The sequence below is a fragment of the Lipotes vexillifer genome, unplaced genomic scaffold (genome assembly GCF_000442215.2).
Source record: "Lipotes vexillifer unplaced genomic scaffold, Lipotes_vexillifer_v1.1 scaffold666, whole genome shotgun sequence".
Lineage (NCBI taxonomy): Eukaryota > Metazoa > Chordata > Mammalia > Artiodactyla > Lipotidae > Lipotes > Lipotes vexillifer.
In genome coordinates, this window is record NW_006787408.1 from 4,636,273 (window position 1) to 4,656,896 (window position 20,624).

The following is a 20,624-nucleotide window of genomic DNA, read 5'->3' on the forward strand; positions in this document are numbered from 1 at the left end:
ATCTGAGAATGTTTTGATTTTTCCTTTATTTCCTGAATAATATTACCACTGCGTATGGTATTCTGAGTTGATGGTTCTTTTCTTGTAGCACTTTTCTTTCAGGCCTCTTCCTTCTGGCCTCCATAGTTTCTGACAAGAAATCCACTTATATTTGAATTGACTGTTTTCTCTCTATTGTTCAAATTGGGTTATTTCTATGGTTCTATCTTCAAGTTCACTGATTCTTTCCTTTCTCATTTCCATTCTACTGTTGAGCCCTGCACTAGTGTCCTAGGGCTGCCATAACAAACTACCATAAACTGGGTAGTTTGAAATAACAGAAATTTATTGTCCTAAGTTTGAAGTTTGGCTAGAAGTTTGAAATCAAGGTGTTGATAGAGCCATACTACCTCTGAAACTTGTAGGGGAGAATTTCTTCCTTGTCTCTTCTAGCTTCTGGTGTTTGCCAATAATCCTTGGTGTTCCTTGGCTTGTAGATGCATCTCTCCAATCTCTGCCTCTGTTCTCACATGGCTGTCTTTCTGTCTATCTTTGTCCTTTTCTTATAAGCACATCAGTCATATAGGATTAGGGGCCCATCCTACTACAGTATGATCTCATCTTAACTAATTATATCTGCAATGATTCTATTTCCAAATAAGATCACATTCTGAAGTGCTGGGAGTTAGGACTTCAAAGTACCTTTTTTAGGGGGGACATAATTCATTCCATAACAAGCCTATCCATTGAACTTTTTATTTTGGTTATTGTATTTTCAGTTATAAAATATCCATTTGGTTCTTCTTTACATCTTCTGTTTCTTTGCTGAGACTCTCTATTTTTTCATTTGTTTAAAGCACCCATTAAATTGCTTGCTTAATTGCTCATTAAAGCAGTTTTATGAAGGCTAGATTCTTGTCAGGTAATTCCAGATAATTCCAACCTCTTAGTCATCTCTGTGTTGGTGTCAGTTGTCTTTTCTCATCCAAGTAGAGATTTTCCTGGTTCTTGGTATAGCAAATGATTTTCAATTGCATCCTGGACATTTTGGTTATTATGAGACTCTGGATCTTGTTTAAATCTTCTATTTCAGTAGGTCTCCTCTGACACAGGGCCAGTAGGGGAAAGTGAAAGTACCCACTTGCTATTGCCAAGGTTTCCAGGCCTTATTTCTGGCTCAGCCTCTGTTGACAGCCCAGGGGAGGAGGGTCTCCTCGTGACAGTTGGGTAGGGTAGGGGTTCAGGCCCCCCACCCGGCTTCCACTGACATTGCGCTGGTTGACGCAGGTAAGGGGACCTTGTAACTCCTTCTCACGTGGCCCCCACGGACACTGCATGGGGAGGTCTCATGATCACCCTGCAGGAATGAAGGTCTTGGTCTTCTCTGACACAGCCCTAGTGGCTGGTGGGGATGCCTCATCATAGCTGGGCTGGGGGGACGAGTCCAGGCATCCCAGGTGGCCTCCAGTGACATTGTGGGGATGGCTGCACCTCGTTACAGCTGGGCAAGAGTGGAAGTTTAAACTCTCTACTCGGCCTTTGCTGATGGCTCTGGGGTGGGGCTGCTTTTTTTCTGTGGCATTTGAAGTAGAGAAGATATTGTCTAAAAGTTTTCTGTCTTGCTGCCCCTTTTCTGGCCCTTAGCTTGAGAAAAAAGGCTTTTGTTCTTTTTGGTCTGTGACCTTTGATGTTTCCGGGTTGCAAGCTTCACCAGTACCCAGGCTGGTATAGGCGAGGCAAAAAGAAAACAAGGGGATTTACTGCTGTGTCATTCTTCAGGTTGTGAGGTCCCTAACTGTCTATGCTCTTCTCTCCACCTTTCAGAGTCTTATCTTTGTTTTATGTATAATATCCAGAGTTTTTTTTAGCTGTGCTTAGCAGAAGGAATAGGAGGGAGCGTGTCTACTCCATGTTGTCCCTGCCTCTCCTGATATTTGAAGCATCTAGAATAATATAGAATATTCAAGATGCTACCTTTACGTCTTACAAAATGAGACCAATTAGGAAAGAAGATAAGTACAGTTACTGTGGGAACAAAGCTGGTTGGTTCTTTCCAGGTCATAGCCTTAAGTTCAATTTATTGGTCTTTACCTCCATCTTCTCTAAGTAGAAATTTAGGTTGGAAAACTCACTGGAGACAGCAGCAGACATTATTCTTGCTAATATTTCATGTTCACATTTGATTATACACATTGTGATTAAAGAAATGAAAATGGAATAATTTGTTAGCTTGGAAATTACTGAATCCTTATCAAGACCCCGATGAGAATGTTGAAAAGTAGCCATAGGGAAAACTGTGTTTGAAGTCATCCTTCACACTTTCCTTGAGTTAATTATAGTCACTAATTTTCATATGCACACAATGTATACATCTCTTTAATATTAAAACATTTAAAAATAGGTAGTAATGTGAACATTAACAGTGTTCCACTGTGTGATAAGGTCACCAGTTGGCCATCGCACTGTGTCACATGGTCATTTTAACTGAAATCCTATTGGGGTAGGGGGGAGGGATTCATCGTGGTGGAATTGTATCTGATGTTCAAATAATATAAGTTGATTTTAGAGTTGTATTAGAAAATGGAAAATGTTATAAAAGTGCAGAGTATAAACAAATCAGAACTACTAACATTGCAGCCATTTCAAAGTTACAAGGTGAGGCAGAGATTATGTGGATTTTCATTTCCTGAATGATGTGAAGGATGAAACAGAGGCAGAAAAACACAGTACTCCTGGGTTTAGTGCATTGGGTGAAAAATGTTCAGAAACTAATTGTGAATATTTGCTACCTTAAGGCATATACTCATAGCCTAACTTGTATTTTTCATTACTGATAAATATATTATTTAGAGTCTAGAGTTTCTGAAATGCCCTGCATTTGACTGTAAAATTTAATATGTAAAAGATAATGGGCTGTCTCTAAAATACATTTTTAAAAACATTCTTATTCAGAGAAAGGACTTCATAGATATGGCCTTTTCTCACAATAAAGAGAAGTTTGTTCTTTACTTTTATAATATCACTGAAACCTCTTGGCAAAAGTAATATGAACTTACAGAATGCAGAGAAATTAATCTGATTATTAAGATTTGCTTAAATGTTACAAAACTAGTGTTGATTACAAATGATATGTTAAATAGATATTATAGCCTCTAGACAAAACAGGAGAAAATGAAAATCTGATGCTCTGAACTGTGATGGGCAATTGGGGAAGAGCTTTATATTTTGCCACAGGTGTAATTTCAAAAACTGTATACTCAAAGACAGACCAAAGCTCAGCATTCCTTTTTTATTCGCTCATTACTAATGTAAAAAAAAAAAGTTACTGTAAAATTGCCTCACTGAGGCTTTGGGATCTTGAAATTTCAATTTTAGCATCAAAAGTCTTTTGTGTATGCAACACACTTCCCCTCTGAGTTTGAAAAATTGACAAAAGAAATGTGATCATTACATGACTACAACAGTCTGCTTGTTTGATGATAACCTGGGGTCAACACTATCAAACATCAGCCTATAAAGATTCCTTTACATACTTTTCAAATGCTCTTGTGAATGATGAGGGTACTCAAGAAAGTTTAAATTCTGAGATTACAGTGAGGAAAAACCAAGCCTTCACTAGGCACAGTCCAATCAGAGAATGGGTCCTGTATTAGTTATCCCATTTTGTGTAACAAATTATCCCCAAACTTAACTGCTTAAAATGACAAATATTTATTATCTCACACAGTTATCGGTTCAAAGTCTCTCAAAGGGATGCAGACAAGTCAGGGCTGCAATCATCTGACAGCCCAAATGGGGAGGCATCAATTTCCAACAGGGATCCCTGTTGGCTATGAGCTGGAGTCTTCGTTCCTTGCCACATGGGCCTCTCCATAGGCGGAGTGTGTGACTGTCCTCACAACATGACAGCTGTCTTCTCCCAAGTGAGTGATCTGAAGGAATCCCAAGGAAGGAAGCCACAGTCATTTATAGCCTAATCTTAGAAGTGATACATCATTACTTCTGCTTTTCTGTTGGTCACCCAGACAAACCATGCTACAGTGTGGGAGGGGAGAACACAAGGTTGCGAATACCAGGAGGTAAGGATCTTTGGGGGCCATCTTGGAAGCTGGCTATCTCAGGTCCAGAGCAGATTTGCAACTTGGATTCACCTGGAATGTAGGTTAAAGTATACCTCCTCTAAAAGCCATTGTCTATTACTGGGAAGAAACTATATCTTAGTCTACTAGTGACCACGCAGACAGACCACCAGGGGCAAATGGAAAGTTACTGACATTTCTCTGCCAGTCACATAACCTCTTGGCAACCTGAGTCTACTAAGTATACTAAGAAACAACAGTTCAACTCAGTCACACTTTTTATGGGTACCAAGGTCCAAATTTAATTTCAAAAGTATGTATGATCTATAGTATAGCCCTGAGAAGGGTAAAATATATAATGAAGTAATATAAAACAGTTTGCTGTCACAAAAAGTTAGGTGATTACTAATCCTATGCATTTAGGAATAAAGTTTTAAAACTTGGCTATGAAAAAGATGAAAAATGAGATTTTTTGGCAATAAGCTGAATAACTGAATAATTGAATTGAATTTTTATGATATCAGTAGGAATCAATGACTGCTTTTAGCTTTCTGTTTTGGGTGTAAGTTAAGTCACTTTGAATACTTCTGGTAGTAAATTGCCAGGTAGAGATACAATCATTAAAAATTACTAGGTAACATTCTTGGCTTTTTGTAAAAGAAATTTCAGATAGTTTTCAATTTAGGAAAGTCTTCTAAAGGGCTTCATGTAAATTATCTTCTTGAAACTGCAAACTATAAGGTACCTGGCCCAGGCAAAGCAAATACAGAATGGTTGGATATAAATAGCTCTACTGAACTTACATGCACAAATAAATAAATAAACAGCCAATTTTAAACCTGAAAGGATTTTTAATCATTCAGTAACTTAGCCATCTGGTTAGGTCAGGATCTATCCGCAGGCTAGAAAGCCTGTTTTAAAAGGCAGAGTAGTGGCAATAAATGACTTGTTCCCTTATCTAACCCTCCAGGTAATCTGTGCTTACATCTACCCTCAGCCCTAGGCAAGGTATGCCCCTAGATGCTCTACCCTTCTGGGGAAGGAGGGAATTATTACAGGTCAAGAGTGTGATTTCTGCCTGAGGAGGAAAAGGAGCCTGGGTGGTATTGGGGTGCTGACTTTATTTTAGCAGTGGTTCTCCAACTTGGCTGCATAATAGAATCAGATTCTCTGGGGTGAGACTCAGGTGCCAAACCATTATTAAGCTCCCCAGGTGATTTCAGTGTGCAGCCAAAGCTGAAAATCTTTGCTTTGGGACAAAGAGTCTCATTTAAGTGCCCATCAGAATCACCTGGAGAGCATGTTAAAGTTACAAAAGGCTAGGTCCCAGCCTCAGAGTTTCTGATTCAGTAGGTCTGGGGCGGGACCCAATAATTTGCATTTTTAACAGGTTTCCAGATGAAGCTGATGTTGCTGTCGTACACTTTGAGAACCAATCTTAGAAGAGTTTGACTCTTATTATATACTGGAGTTCAGCTGTGACTGGGGCGTAAGGGGGGGAATGAAAATTGACAGAAGGAGAGGACAGATACTACTAGCTCCCCTCTTCTCAAAGGTAACGTGAACTGGGATCTACCGCTGCATTGCTCATCCCTTATTAGCCTTTATTTTATAGATTGAGAAAATAAAGGCTCTTCAAGGGTCATGTGAACGGCCCAAAGTTGGTTACACCAGACTTAACCACCCCGTTTTATCTGGTCTCTTTGCACGTTCAGGTCAACCTCTTAACTGCCTCTGCAGCGCGACTCCACTTAACCCTCGTCATTAACCTTTCTCTCCTCCCCTGCCCCACCCCCAGCGTCCTGACGTCGTTGCGTGGAGAACGTGCACCTACGTTCAAAGCACGCAAGGAACGGACCTCGGAGGCGCACCGCGTGCTGCGCAGGCGCAAGCGGCAAGGCGTTGGAGCTGCGGTCATGGAGTGCGTCAACCCTGTGGTAAGGACCACCCGCCTGGCCTCTCGGTCTGCGCTCCGTGCAGAGGGAGCGCGGTCCTGGCTCATGGCAGTGGAGTTCCGCATACCCTTTTTTTTCCCTCCTGGCTCTTTACAGACTTTCAGGAGCCCTCTCCCTTAGGGGCTTCTCTGTTCTCCGTGTTAGAGGAAGTGGATGAGGGCCAGTAGCTCAGCCGGAAGTTGGACCTGGCCCCCCGCCAGAAGAACAAGTGCCCCTCTTCTTCTCCTTCTTACTCCTCACCGAACTGAGGTCCTCTAGAGTGAGGATTTGAGAAGGTGGTTAGAGATGGAACGCACCTTAAGCCTCCCAGTTTAGTGTGTTTAGAATTACTGAGTTCAGTTGTACTCTAATTGTAGTTCTTAATTTTAGTATGACCACTGTTGAGTCTAAGCTATATTATTTACCCGAAATAACAGGTAATGTGATACTTCAGGTTACCCCACCACATATTTTTAGAGCTCTCCCCCACCCCTCCGTTTCCCCATCCTTAAGCATCTTAGTGTTTAAGTGTACAGTTGGAATTGATAAACCCAGACGTTGCTTTTTGTTACCGTTAAGGAGTACGTAAACCTCGCATGAGAACTGACGGGCTAAATGATCTTGTGAGACCCTCTATCAATCTTAAAAATTGATTTAAAGAAAAAAAGTCAAGAAATCACGTTTATTTTAGTTCATTTCAACAGACTTCACATTTGGTGCTTGTCCAGATCTGTGTTGTTTTATGGGTTCCATCTATACATACGAAGGATAAAATGGTTCATTTCTGAAGACAAGTTATTATTTTAATGTGTATCCTTTTTCTGATAATGTATTTTAATATATGTGAAATAATTATGCTTGAATGTAAGCTTACCGTGTATACCATTTTATTTGATGGTGAAACTCCAAGGAGTGTGTGTGTGTTTTCTTTTAAACAGGGAAGAGGTTAAGATGGATTTCCTAGGCTATGCATAGTGGACTATACATATACTAATGAAGATAACAGGGAAAGAATATAAAGTCTAGCTGTAGTCCTAGAAGGGAAAGTATGTTCAATTCCTACTTTGCTTTTGAAAAATTGTGTTCTAATGGGTTATTTTTGATGGCTGCTGTTACATTCTGAGGGTAGATCTTAAAAGATGTTTTTATCCCTAGGAGTTTTTACCTCTAGCTTTAAGTGTGATCACACTAGCTGGGCCTAACACTGACACATCAATTAAGCACAGCTTTATCAGACTGTTTTAGAAGAAGGAACTAATCTAGGGCACTTAATCTTATTGACTATGCTTGTGAATAACGTATTATTTAAATATTACTGATTGGCTTTTTCATAGGCTCACTCTGGATCTTTAGAAGGAATAAGTTTAATAGCTAACTACTCTTCGTATGAATAGGAGTACTTAGAATATTTACTGAGTAGTATGAAAAAGCAGTCCTAGAATGACAGAATTTTCAATTTGGCCTGATTAAGCAATTTGAAATAAGAGCAATTCAACTAAATTCCTATTTTGTTATTTCTTATCAGTAGAACTTCCACCAGGTCAGTATTGTCAGTACACTTAGCATTGCCATTCTTTTTTGCATTTTTTAATTTTTAATTTCATTTATTTTTATTTGATCTTTTTTGGTGGTGCCACGTGGCTTGCGGGATCTTAGTCCCCACACCAGGGATTGAACCCAGGAAGTGAAAGCGCTGAGTCCTAACCACTGGCCTGCCAGGGAATTTCCCAGCATTGCCATTTTGGACTAGGGTGGGAGTGGAGCACAGTTTACATAGATTTGAAGGACTGAGTTTATTTCACAGGGCTGTTTTTCTATTGATATTGACCAGTTTTTAATCTGGTAAAGATCTGCTTTTAGGATGTTACTTAATCTCTGCAGTATGCAGATTGTGGAAGGGTAAGGTTTGTTTATGTCCTCCTTAGTTTCTCTTAGGAAATCCTTTTTGGTGCAGTTGTACTTTTACTTGACCATGGTTCAGAATATCTTTTTGGACTCTGTATGTTGGAAGCGGGACAGACTTTGGTGACTCTATTGTAGATGCTTGCCCCAAATTTATGGCTTGGAATTTATTTACATTTATGGAAGTAATATAGTAAACTCTAAAAAAGCTCTCTGGGTCCCTCTGAGAAAAAGGTAAATTGAAAACAAAAGGTTCATTTCCACCTGTCTTAAATTAATTTCCTTTTTAAAAAGGAGTGTGGAGGTTAAATACTGACACAAAAGCCAAGGATCCTAAAAGTAACCATACATTTTGATGAGATTATTATTTCATATTTTCTTGTAGTATTGTGATTCAGCCTTATAGATAAGCTGAGACTATGGGTCTGAAGTTAACCAATTTATGGAAAGCTAAGACTGTATTGGGAATAGGATGCACAGAGTGAAAATTCTTATGGTGGCTTTTCTTCAAATATAAGATTAGAAAGTGTATACTGCATGTTTTTTAAGGCTGGATACACTCAAACTTGAGAATGTAAAACTTTAACAATTGCTTTTATGTAGCCTAAACTCTACAGATCTGTAATTGAAGATGTAATTGAAGGAGTGCGGGATCTATTTGCTGAAGAAGGTATAGAGGAACAAGTCTTAAAAGACTTGAAGCAGGTTTGTAGACAGTAGAAGTTTCTCTCTTGTTTTTTCAGCTTAAAAAAATGGATAAATTAAATTCAAACCCCTTCATTATAGTTTAATACCCATTTATTGTGCCTTCAGCTGACAATTTAAAAGTAAAAAATACGGGAGTAAATATCCTAATTTTTTTTTTTTAGAGCAAACATTTTGTTTTTCTCTGCAGCTCTGGGAAACAAAGGTTTTGCAGTCTAGAGCAACAGAAGGCTTCTTCAGAAATGGTGTCCATTTGCCTTTGTTCACCCTTCAGTTGCCACACAGCTTGCACCAAACATTGCAATCATCAACAGGTTGGATATAGTTAGTAAATGAGTACTATATGCAGAACAAATTCTCATTTGGTGGTGGTTTGGAATTAGGGTAATGTTCTTAAGGGGAGAGGGCTTGGACTTCAAAATCATTGCTATTAAAAGAACACAGGATCAGTCATCACTGCCATGTAATTATTGACAAAAAAATTAGGTTATTTAAACTTTTTAAAACTATTATAGTCCACAAAGGTGACAAAGCCTTACTTCATAGGAACAAATTATATAGTTTGTGGGCTATTGGAAATACCCTTTGTTTATCTCAGAGGATTTGATTGGCTCTAGTAAAGGAGTAATCCAGCCACTTGGTGAAGAAGCAGAGGGAAAGATGGGTGCTTGCAAGCTTGTGCATTCTTTCTCTTTCTCTTGCTATCTGTATGTATTGTAAATCTGTAATTGAAATGGAAGCAAAATGGAGTATAAACAGGGAATATGGAGGTTATTCAGGCTACTTCACAGTTTTGGATATAAAATGATGGCTAGAAATGGACCATATGCGTATTGTCTTTAATCTTGGACTTAAATCTAGACCTCTGCTTTTAAGGGAAATATTTGTCCATATTATGTCTATCAATTTAAACTGGAAAAGACTAACTGCTAAAAGATAAAACAATACTATTATATCTTTCTAGCCTTTATTTCTTTTTTTCTCCTCTGATTCTTATAATCCTTACGCTATCCTGATGTGTGTGTGTATATACATGTTGATGCACAGAGACGCAGGCACATAGGGATGCACTGACAGACACAGAGGCACACACCAACAGACATATCCGGACTCAGGGAGACACACCCAGATACAGACGTGCGCAGATACAGACAGACACACACAAGTAGGTTTTATTGGATTTAGCCAAAATTCAATAGATGAATGTCTGCAAGAGGTAAGGGTAGATTTTGGATTAGTTTGTCAGTAAAAACTAGATTGTTCATGGCATACTTGGAAAAATTCACATGAAAATCTTGTGGGTCAAGGTGAGGGGAAAATATTGATAGTAAGGAGGCTAGTACCTCCTCTATTACAAAATGAGAGAATTTAAGTGTGACAGCAATTATAACGTAGAAAAATGAAATTAACAATGAGTGTTGAGTCACCAAACACAACTTATATAATGCTGTGCTTAAAATGTGTAACGTTGCTCTTTGAGAGTTAGCCGTGGCTGTTTTAATTATTAAGTTGACACATTGAATTACGTCAATTGTTCAGTTTTTGGCTATGCTTTCATTTTTAACTTTACTGTTTTATTAGGGCATCCCTTTTATTTCTCTATTTAAATAACATTCTTTTAAGTTTTTTCTTCATTAAAGAACTTTAAAGATTTTTTCCTTAGGAGTGGCTTGGAGGGTGGGGAATGTGGAGTAGTAAAATATTTGATTGTCGTTTATGAAAAGCATGGTTCTTAAGAAAAGACTAGCTGGAACACTATTGTAATACTTGATTTTGCCTCAAGATGGTAATATTACCAGTGATTTAAATCACAAAATAGTCTTGCAACTAATATATCTAGCTGACTTTCACTCAGCACTTCTTTCTTTCTAATTCTGTCTTAGAGGTTAGAATAATAGAAATAATTACATTTAAACCAGACAGTTTTTCTTCTTATTCTTTTCTACATCATTCATGATGAAGTGAAGAGGAAGCACATGTATCCTGTAAAACTGCATTATAGGCCTTTTTCCTGCCCCTCTTCATCTCTAGGTACTCTGCAATAAGATTCCTGAAGTAAACAGCCTCATAAAATTGAAGCACTTTTAAATGATATCATCTTGTTGTATGCTTCTGAAAGCCTGATTAAGATAGCCTAAACATACTCTACAACCTTTTTATCTCTTGATAATAAGTTCAAATTAAATCTACAATGGAATAAGTCCTTTGCCTTTGTCTTCTCCACTGTTAAAATTTGTTTGCCCTGTTGTGTTTTCTTTGACTCTATTATCCATTTGTTTAATCATTTGCTATATCTTCAGTTGTCAACTTCTTTTTGTTTTTTGGTCTCAAGACCTCTTTACACTTAAAAATTGAGAACCTCAAAGTGCTTCCTTTTATGTGGGTTGTTAGTATCTATTTACCATATTAGAAATTAAAGTTGAGAAATTTTTAAAATGTTGATTTATTAATTTAAAAAATGATTGTATGTTACTATATATTTGTTAAAAATAACTCTTTTCCAGAACAAAAAAATATTTAGTGAGAAGACTGGTATTGTTTCACTTTTCTGCAATTCTTGTTGATGTCTGGCTTAATACAAGACAGCTGGATTCTCATATCTATTTCTAAATTTAATCTGTTGTGATATGTAGTTTTGGCAGGAGAAAATCTAATCTTTCACAGATAGATAATTGGAAAAGGAAGAGTGTTTTAATAGCTTTTTCAGGTAATTTGGTACTATGCTAAAACTCAACACGTGGTAGTTTCTGAGAGGTTAGCTGCAAAGTGTAATCTGAAACCATATCAGTGGACTTTTTGTGATGTTAGAGTTCACTGGTTTATCTTGCCTTTTGAATGACTGTCTAACCCCTGTGTAATTTTGTAACATACGTGGGTGACGTGGAAAATATTGGTTCACTGAGTTACACATTTGACACATTGTTCATTGTGCAGGATAAAAAATCATATTAATATCTCCACATATCTCACAGAAAAGTGTTTAAGTATTGGAAAGCGATGAAGCTTACTGTAGTGGATATAGTTTTCAAAATTCTAATTTTTGCTTGAAAGCTTGAATTTTATCATTGCCAAACAAATACTATCAGTTTGTTTTCCTTGAGGTGATGGGCACACTTAGTTCATTTTCAAAAAATTGCCAAATACCCAAGTCTGATGAACCACAGTTTCTGTCAGTTTTTCTTTCAGGTAAAATAGTGTTTCTTGAAAAGAGAAATTCGCTAGGTCAGCTCCCAACTTAAACAATAGCACCATTGGATTTCCTCATACTTCCTTGTACTTCTGTATATGCTACAGAAATGCTTTATATGTTCTTCCTATTTCCTCACACAGAATATTAAAAGCAAGTATGCTTGAGCGTTGAAATTTAGTAAAAATAATTCTTTATGGTTACATTAAGGAATTTATTAAGTGAAACAGTTTTGTTGTTGCTGGTTTTATTTGTTTATTTTTAAACTGTGAGTAAATAGCAATGGAGAATAAATATAATGAGCCCTAGTAAGGTTTGGTGCTTACAGGCTTAAGTCATGTGAAGGTGCCTTCCGTTTTATTTATCACGGTTTTGTGCCATCAGTGCAAATGTCAGTACTACCCCCCACCTTAAAATATTTAGTGAAAAATTAAAAAGGCATATATTGTTTTGATATTATAAAAATAGTTTTGACCTTATGAACACCCTGAAAGTATCTTAGGGACCCCCAGGGGTTTGTACACTAAACTTTGAGAACTGCTGTTCTATTCTTATATTCTATTATATATAATTTATAATCCACTTTTAAAAAATACTTAATTTTTCAGAACATCTTTAGGTTCACAGCAAATTTGAGAGAGGGTACAGAGATTTCCCATATACTCCTTGCTCCCACTCATGCATAGCCTCTCCAGTTATCAACATACCCCACCAGAGTGGTACATTTGTTACAGTTGATGAACCTGCATTGACACATTGTAAACACCCAAAGTCCATAGTTTACATTGTCACTTTTGGTGTTGTACGTTCTGTGGGGTTGGGCAAGTTTATAATGACTTGACTCCATTGTAATAGTTTCATACAGAGTATTTCCATTGCCCAAAATATCTTCTGTGCTCCTCTGCATCTGTTCCCCTCACACCAATCCCTGGCAACCACTGATCTTTTTACTGTCTCCATAGTTTTGCCTTTTCTAGAACGTCATGTGGTTGTAACACTATAGTATACAGCCTTTTCAGATTGGCTTCTTTCAGTTATTAATATGATTTTTAAAAATATTTATTTATTTATTTATTTATATTTGGCTGCGTTTTGTGTCTTCGTTGCTGCACCCGGGTTTTCTCTAGTTGTGGTGAGCGGGGGCTACTCTTCGATGCGGTGCACAGGCTTCTCATTGCGGTGGCTTCTCCCGCTTCAGAGCACAGGCTCTAGGCACACAGACTTCAAAGTTTCTTCCATGTCTTTTCATGACTTGATAGCTCCTTTCTTTTCAGCACTGAATAATATTCCATTGTCCGGAGGTACCACAGTTCATATATCCATTCACCTACTGTGGGATGACATCTTGGTTGCTGCCAGGTTTTGGCAATTATGAATAAAAATGCTGTAAACATTTGTGTGCAGGTTTTTGTGAAGAAATAAGTTTTCAACTCCTTTGGGCAAATACCAAGAAGTGTGATTGCTGGATCATATGGTAAGAGTATGTTCTGTTTTATATCTGGTACTGTATATATGTCCATGCCACTCTCTCACTTCGTCCCAGCTCACCCTTCTCCCTCCCCGTGTCCTCAAGTCCATTCTCTACGTCTGTGTCTTTATTCCTGTCCTGCCCCTAGGTTCTTCAGAACCATTTTTTTTTAGATTCCATATATATGTGTTAGCATATGGTATTTGTTTTTCTCTTTCTGACTTACTTCACTCTGTATGGCAGACTCTGTGTCTATCCACCTCACAACAAATAACTGTTTAGTTTCTTTTGATGGCTGAGTAATATTCCATTGTATATATGTGCCACATCTTCTTTGTCCATTCATCTGTCGATGGATACGTAGATTGCTTTCATGTGCTGGATATTGTAAATAGTGCTGCAATGAACATTGTGGTACATGACTCTTTTTGAATTATGGTTTTCTCAGGGTATATGCCCAGTAGTGGGATTGCAGGGTCATATGGTAGTTCTATTTTTAGTTTCTTAAGGAACCTCCATACTGTTCTCCACAGTGGCTGCATCAATTTACATTCCCACCAACAGTGCAAGAGTGTTCCCTTTTCTGCACACCTTCTCCAGCATTTCTTGTTTGTAGATTTTTTGATGATGGCCATTTGGACCAGTGTGAGGTGATACCTCATTGTAGTTTTGATTTGTATTTCTCTAATGATTAATGATGTTGAGCATCCTTTCATGTGTTTGTTGGCAATCTGTATGTCTTTGTTGGAGAAATGTCGATTTAGGTCTTCTGCCCATTTTTGGATTGGGTTGTTTTTGATACTGAGCTGCATGAGCTGCTTGTATATTTTGGAGATTAATCCTTTGTCAGTTGCTTTGTTTGCAAATATTTTCTCCCATTCTGAGGCTTGTCTTTTCATCTTGTTTATGGTTTCCTTTGCTGTGCAAAAGCTTTTAAGTTTCATTAGGTCCCATTGCTTATTTTTGTTTTTATTTCCATTTCTCTAGCAGGTGAGTCGAAAAGGATCTTGTTGTGATTTATGTCATAGGGTGTTCTGCCTATGTTTTTCTTTAAGAGTTTTATAGTGTCTGGCTGTACATTTAGGTCTTTAATCCATTTTGAGTTTATTTTTGTGTATGGTGTTAGGAAGTTTTCTAATTTCATTCTTTTACATTCATCTGTCCAGTTTTCCCAGCACCACTTATTGAAGAGGCTGTCTTTTCTCCATTGTATATTCTTGCCTCCTTTATCAAAGATAAGGTGACCATATGTGTGTGGGTTTATCTCTGGGCTTTCTATCCTGTTCCGTTGATCTATATTTCTCTTTTTGTGCCAGGACCATACTGTCTTGATTACTGTAGCTTTGTAGTATAGTCTGAAGTCAGGGAGCCTGATCCCTCCAGCTCCATTTTTCTTTCTCATGATTGCTTTGGCTATTTGGGGTCTTTTTGTTTCCATACAAATTGTAAAATTTTTTGTTCTACTTCTGTGAAAAATGCTATTGGTAGTTTGATAGGGATTGCATTGAAGCTGCAGATTGCTTTGAGTAGTATACTCATTTTCACAATGTTGATTCTTCCAATTCAGGAGCATCGTATATGTCTCCATCTGCTTGTGTCATCTTTAATTTCTTTCATCAGTGTCTTATAGTTTTCTGCATACAGGTCATTTGTCTTCTTAGGTAGGTTTATTCCTAGGTATTTTACTCTTTTTGTTGCAGTGGTAAATGAGAGTGTTTCCTTAATTTCCCTTTCAGATTTTTCATCATTAGTGTATAGGAATGCAAGAGATTTCTGTGCATTAATTTTGTATCCTGCTACTTCACCAAATTCATTGATTAGCGCTAATAGTTTTCTCGTGGCATCTTCAGGATTCTCTATAGTATCATGTCATCTGCAAACAGTGACAGTTTAACTTCTTCTTTTCTATTTGGATTCCTTTTATTTCTTTTTCTTCTCTGATTGCTGTGGCTGAAACTTCCAAAACTAAGTTGAATGATAGTGGTGAGAGTGGGCAACCTTGTCTTGTTCCTTATCTTAGTGGAAATGGTTTCACTTTTTCCCCATTGAGAATGATGTTGGGTGCAGGTTTGTCATATATGGCCTTTATTATGTTGAGGTAAGTTCCCTCTACACCTACTTCTTTGGAGAGGTTTTATCAGAAATTGGTGTTGAATTTTATAAAACGCTTTTTCTGCATCTATGGAGATGATCATATGGGTTTTCTCCTTCAATTTGTTAATATGGTGTATCACATTGATTGATTTGCGTATATTGAAGAATCCTTGCATTCCTGGGATAAACCCCACTTAATCATGGTGTATAATCCATTTAAAGTGCTGTTGGATACTGTTTGCTAGTATTTTGTTGAGGATTTTTGCATCTATGTTCATCAGTGTTACTGGCCTGTAGTTTTCTTTGTGACAGCTTTGTCTGGTTTTGGTGTCAGGGTGATGGTGGCCTCATAGAATGAGTTTGGGAGTGTTCCTCCCTCTGCTATATTTTGCAAGAGTTTGAGAAGGATAGGTGTTAGCCTCTCTGTAAATGTTTGATAACATTTGCCTGTGAAGCCATCTGGTCCTGGGCTTTTGTTTGTTGAAAGGTTTTTAATCACAGTTTCAATTTCATTACTTGTGATTGGTCTGTTTATATTTTCTGTTTCTTCCTGGTTCTCTCTCGGAAGGTTTTGCTTTTCTAAGAATTTGTCCATTTCTTCCAGGTTGTCCATTTTATTGGCATACAGTTGCTTGTAGTAATCTCTCTTGATTCTTTATATTTCTGCAGTGTCCGTTGTAACTTCTTGTTCATTTCTGATTTTATTGATTTGAGTTCTCTCCCTCTTTTTCTTGATGAGTGTGGCTAATGGTTTATCAATTTTGTTTATCTTCTCAAAGAACCAGGTTTTAGTTTTATTGATCTTTGGTATTGTTTCCTTCATTTCTTTTTCATTTATTATCTGATCTGATCTTTATGATTTCTTTTCTTCTGCTAACTTTGGGAGTTTTTTGGTTCCTCTTTCTCTGTTTGCTTTAGGTGTAAGGTTAGGTTGTTTATTTGAGATTTTTCTTGTTTCTTGAGGTAAGAATATATTGCTATAAACTTCCCTCTTAGAACTGGTTTTGCAGCATCCCATAGCCTTTGGGTCATCGTGTTTTCATTGTCATTTGTTTCTAGATATTTTTTGATTTCCTCTTTGATTTCTTCAGTGATCTCTTGGTTATTTAGTAGTGTACTGTTTAGCCTCCATGTGTTTTTATTTTTTTACAGATTTTTTTCCCTGTAATTGATATCTAGTCTCATCTTGTGGTTGGAAAAGATACTTGATATGATTTCGTTTTCTTACATTTACCAAGGCTTGATTTGTGACCCAAGATATGATCTATCCTGGAGAATGTTCCATGAGCACTTGAGAAGAAAGTGTGTTCTGTTGTTTTTGGGTGGAATGTCCTATAATTATCAGTTAAGTCCATCTTGTTTAATATGTCATTTAAAGCTTGTGTTTCCTTATTTATTTTCATTTTGGATGATCTGTCCATTGGTGTAAATGAGATGTTAAAGTCCCCCACTATTATTGTGTTACTGTCGATTTCCTCTTTTAGAGCTGTTAGCAGTTGCCTTATGTATTGAGGTGCTCCTATGTTTGATGTCTGTATATTTATAATTGTTATATCTTCTTCTTGGATTGATCCCTTGATCATTATGTAGTGTCCTTCCTTGTCTCTTGTAACATTCTTTATTTTAAAGTCTATTTTGTCTGATATAAGAATTGCTACTCCTGCATTGTTTTGATTTCCATTTGCATAGAATATCTTTTTCCATCCCCTCACTTTCAGTCTGTATGTGTCCCTAGGTCTGAAGTAGGTCTCTTGTAGACAGCATATATATGGGTCTTGTTTTTGTATCCATTCAGCCAGTCTGTGTCTTTTGGTTGGAGCATTTAATCCATTTACATTTAAGGTAACTATTGATACATGTGTTCCTATTACCATTTTCTTAGTTGTTTTGGGTTTGTTATTTTAAGTCTTTTCCTCCTCTTGTGTTTCCTGCCTAGAGAAGTTCCTTTAGCATTTGTTGTAAAGGTGGCTTGGTGGTGCTGGATTCTGTTAGCTTTTGATTGTCTGTAAAGGTTTTAATTTCTCCATCGAATTTGAATGAGATCCTTGCTGGGTAGAGTAATCTTGGATGTAGGTTTTTCCCTTTCATCACTTAAATATGTCCTGCCACTCCCTTCTGGCTTGCAGAGTTTCTGCTGAAAGATCAGCTTTTAACCTTATGGGGATTCCCTTGTATGTTATTCCCTTGTATGCTCTTCCCTTGCTGCTTTTAATAGTTTTTCTTTGTATTTAACTTTTGGTAGTTCGATTAATACGCGTCTTGGTGTGTTTCTCCTTGGATTTATCCTGCTTGGAACTCTCTGTGCTTCCTGGACTTGATTGACTATTTCCTTTCCCATATTAGGGAAGTTTTCAACTATAATCTCTTGAAATATTTTCTCAGTTCCTTTCTTTTTCTCTTCTTCTTCTGGGACACCTATAATTTAAATGTTGGTGTGTTTAATGTTGTCCCAGAGGTCTCTGAGACTGTTCTCAATTCTTTTCATTCTTTTTTCTTTATTCTGCTGTGAGGTAATTATTTCCAGTATTTTATCTTCCAGGTCACTTGTCCATTCTTCTCCCTCAGTTATTCTGCTATTGATTCCTTCTAGAGAATTTTTAATTTCATTTATTGTGTTGTTCATCATTGTTTGTTTGCTCTTCAGTTCTTCTAGGTCCTTGTTAAATGTTTCTTATATTTTCTCCATTTTGTTTCCAAGATTTTGGATCATCTTTACTATCATTACTCTGAATTATTTTTCAGGTAGACTGCCTATTTCCTCTTCATTTGTTTGGTCTGGTGGGTTTTTACCTTCCTCCTTCATCTGCTGTATATTTCTCTATTTTCCCGTTTTGCCTAACTTAGTGTGTTTGGGGTCTCCAGGCTGCAGGTTCATAGTTCCCATTGTTTTTGGTGTCTGCCTCCAGTGGGTAAGGTTGGTTCAGTGGGTTGTATCAGCTTCCTGGTGGAGGGGACTGGTGCCTGTGTTCTGGTGGATGAGGCTGGATCTTGTCTTTCTGGTGGTCAGGACCACGTCTGGTGTGTGTTTTGGGGATGTTTGTGAACTCAGTATGATTTTAGGCAGCTTCTATTCTAATGGGTGGGGTTGTGTTCCTGTCTTGCTAGTTGTTCGGCGTGGGATGTCTAGTACTGGAGCTTGCTGGTCGTTGAGTGGAGCTGGGTGTAAGCATTGAGACAGAGGTCTCTGGGACAGCTCTTGCCGATTGATATTATGTGGGGCCGGGATATCTCTGGTGGTCCAGTGTCCTGAACTCAGCTCTCTCACTTCAGAGAACCCAGGCCTGACCCCTGGCCAGAGCACCAAGACCCTGTGAGCCACATGGCTCTTGTGGGAAGTCTGAGGTGTTCTGCCAGCATTCAGTAGGTATTCTGTAGTTGTTGTTCCACATGTAGATGTATTTTTCCGAGATCAAACGAGATCAGGCGCTTTCAGGATGGTATGGCCATAGACTGTAGATGTATTTTTGATGTATTTGTGGGGAGGAAAGTGATCTCCATGTCTTACTCCTCCACCACCTTGAAGGTCCTCCACTGCTTTGTTTATTTTGGATAACAGTCCCTTTTCAGGTATGTCTTTTGCAAATATTTTCGCCCAGACTGTGGCTTGTCTCCTCATTCTCCTCACATTGTCTTTCACAAAGCAGTTTTTAATTTTAATTAAGTCCAGCTTATCAGTTATGTCTTTCATGGATTGTTCCTTCAATGTTGTATCAAAAAAGTCATTGCTATACTTAAGTCATGTAGATTTTCTCATATGTTATTTTCCAGGAGTTTTATAGTTTTGCATTTTACATTTAGCTCTGTGATCCATTTTGAGTTAATTTTTGTGACGCGTGTAAGGTCTGTATCTAGGTTCATTTTTTTTTTTGCATTGGATGTTCAGTTGTTCCAGCACTATTTGTTGAAGAGACTGTCTTTGCTCCATCGTATAGCTTATGCTCCTTTGTCAAAGATCAATTGATTATATTTATGGGGATCTATTTCTTGGCTGTCTGTTCTGTTCCACTGATCTATTTGTCTATTTTTTTGCCATCTATTTGTCTACACTGTTTTGATTACTGTAGCTTTACAGCAAGTCTTGAAGTTGGGTAGTGTTAGTAGTTCATCATTTTCTCCTTGAATATCATATTGGCTGTTCTGGGTCTTTTGCTTATAATCCACTTTTATTTTTGTTTCTTTTTTTTTTGCGGTACGCGGGCCTCTCACCGCTGTGGCCCCTTCTGCTGTGGAGCACAAGCTCTGGATGCGCAGGCCCAGCAGCCATGGCCCACGGGCCCAGCCGCCCCGTGGCATGTGGGATCCTCCCGGACCGGGGCATGAACCTGCCTCCCCTGCATCGGCAGGCGGACTCCCAACCACTGCACCACCAGGGAAGCCCTATAATCCACTTTTGAGAGAGAAATGGGATTCTGTTAATAATAACCTCAGGATTTCCCTGGTGGTGCAGTGGTTAAGAATCTGTCTGCCAATGCATGAGACACAGGTTTGATCCGTGGTCTGGGAAGATCCCACGTGCAGTGGAGCAACTAAGCCTGTGCGCCACAACTACTGAGCCTGCACTCTAGAGCCCACATGCCATAACTACCGAAGCCCATGTGCCTAGAGCCCGAGCTCCGCAACAAGAGAAGCCACCGCAGTGAGAAGCCCGCACACTGCAACGAACAGTAGCCCCCACTTGCCACAACTAGAGGAAGCCCGCGCGCAACAACAAAGACCCAATGCAGTCATAAATAAATAAATAGTAATAATAATAATAACCTCAGAATAACAGGTGTAAACTAGGACTATCCTGAGCACACAGAGACAGGTAGTCACTTTGTCTATAATTGCCTTATTTCTAGGGCAATTCAAATCATCTTCTGCTATTTGGTCTTCATGTCACATAGTCTTTTTGATGAAACCATCAGTCATTGTGAGAGGAAGACAGGGAAGAACCAGGAACATTGAGAGGTTTGTTAGCTTTCACCTTTGAGCATTAAAAGTCCTAAACTTCAGGTACAAACTGTATGTCCTGTTCTTGAATTTGGATCTGTTAAAAATTTCAGACAACAAAACAACAAAATTGTTGTTTCTTGAGGTGATTTGAGTTAGAATATTCATTTTGGTCATCAGGAGAGTCATATACTAAAGAGTAGTGACAAAAAAGAAATTTACCAGTTTTTGCACCTCTTGAATAATGTGACTTGGATATTAAAATTTGGTATGGTTCAAAGAGGGACCAAATGTTGTTAAATGATTAACTGCCTTAATGTATTAAAGACTTTTTGGTGTGTAGG

General features: G+C 38.1%; 1 protein-coding gene across 1 annotated transcript in view; it reads left to right on the top strand.

Moving 5' to 3' along the window:
* The first annotated feature begins 5,974 nt into the window (after positions 1-5,974).
* The window catches only part of GTF2A1L (general transcription factor IIA subunit 1 like), a 58,204-nt gene continuing 43,554 nt past the window's right edge, over positions 5,975-20,624 (top strand). Inside the window, 3 exon segments of the mRNA XM_007472262.1 lie at positions 5,975-5,995; positions 8,498-8,599; positions 8,790-8,913. Of these exon segments, the coding sequence (XP_007472324.1) occupies positions 5,975-5,995; positions 8,498-8,599; positions 8,790-8,913 (247 nt within the window).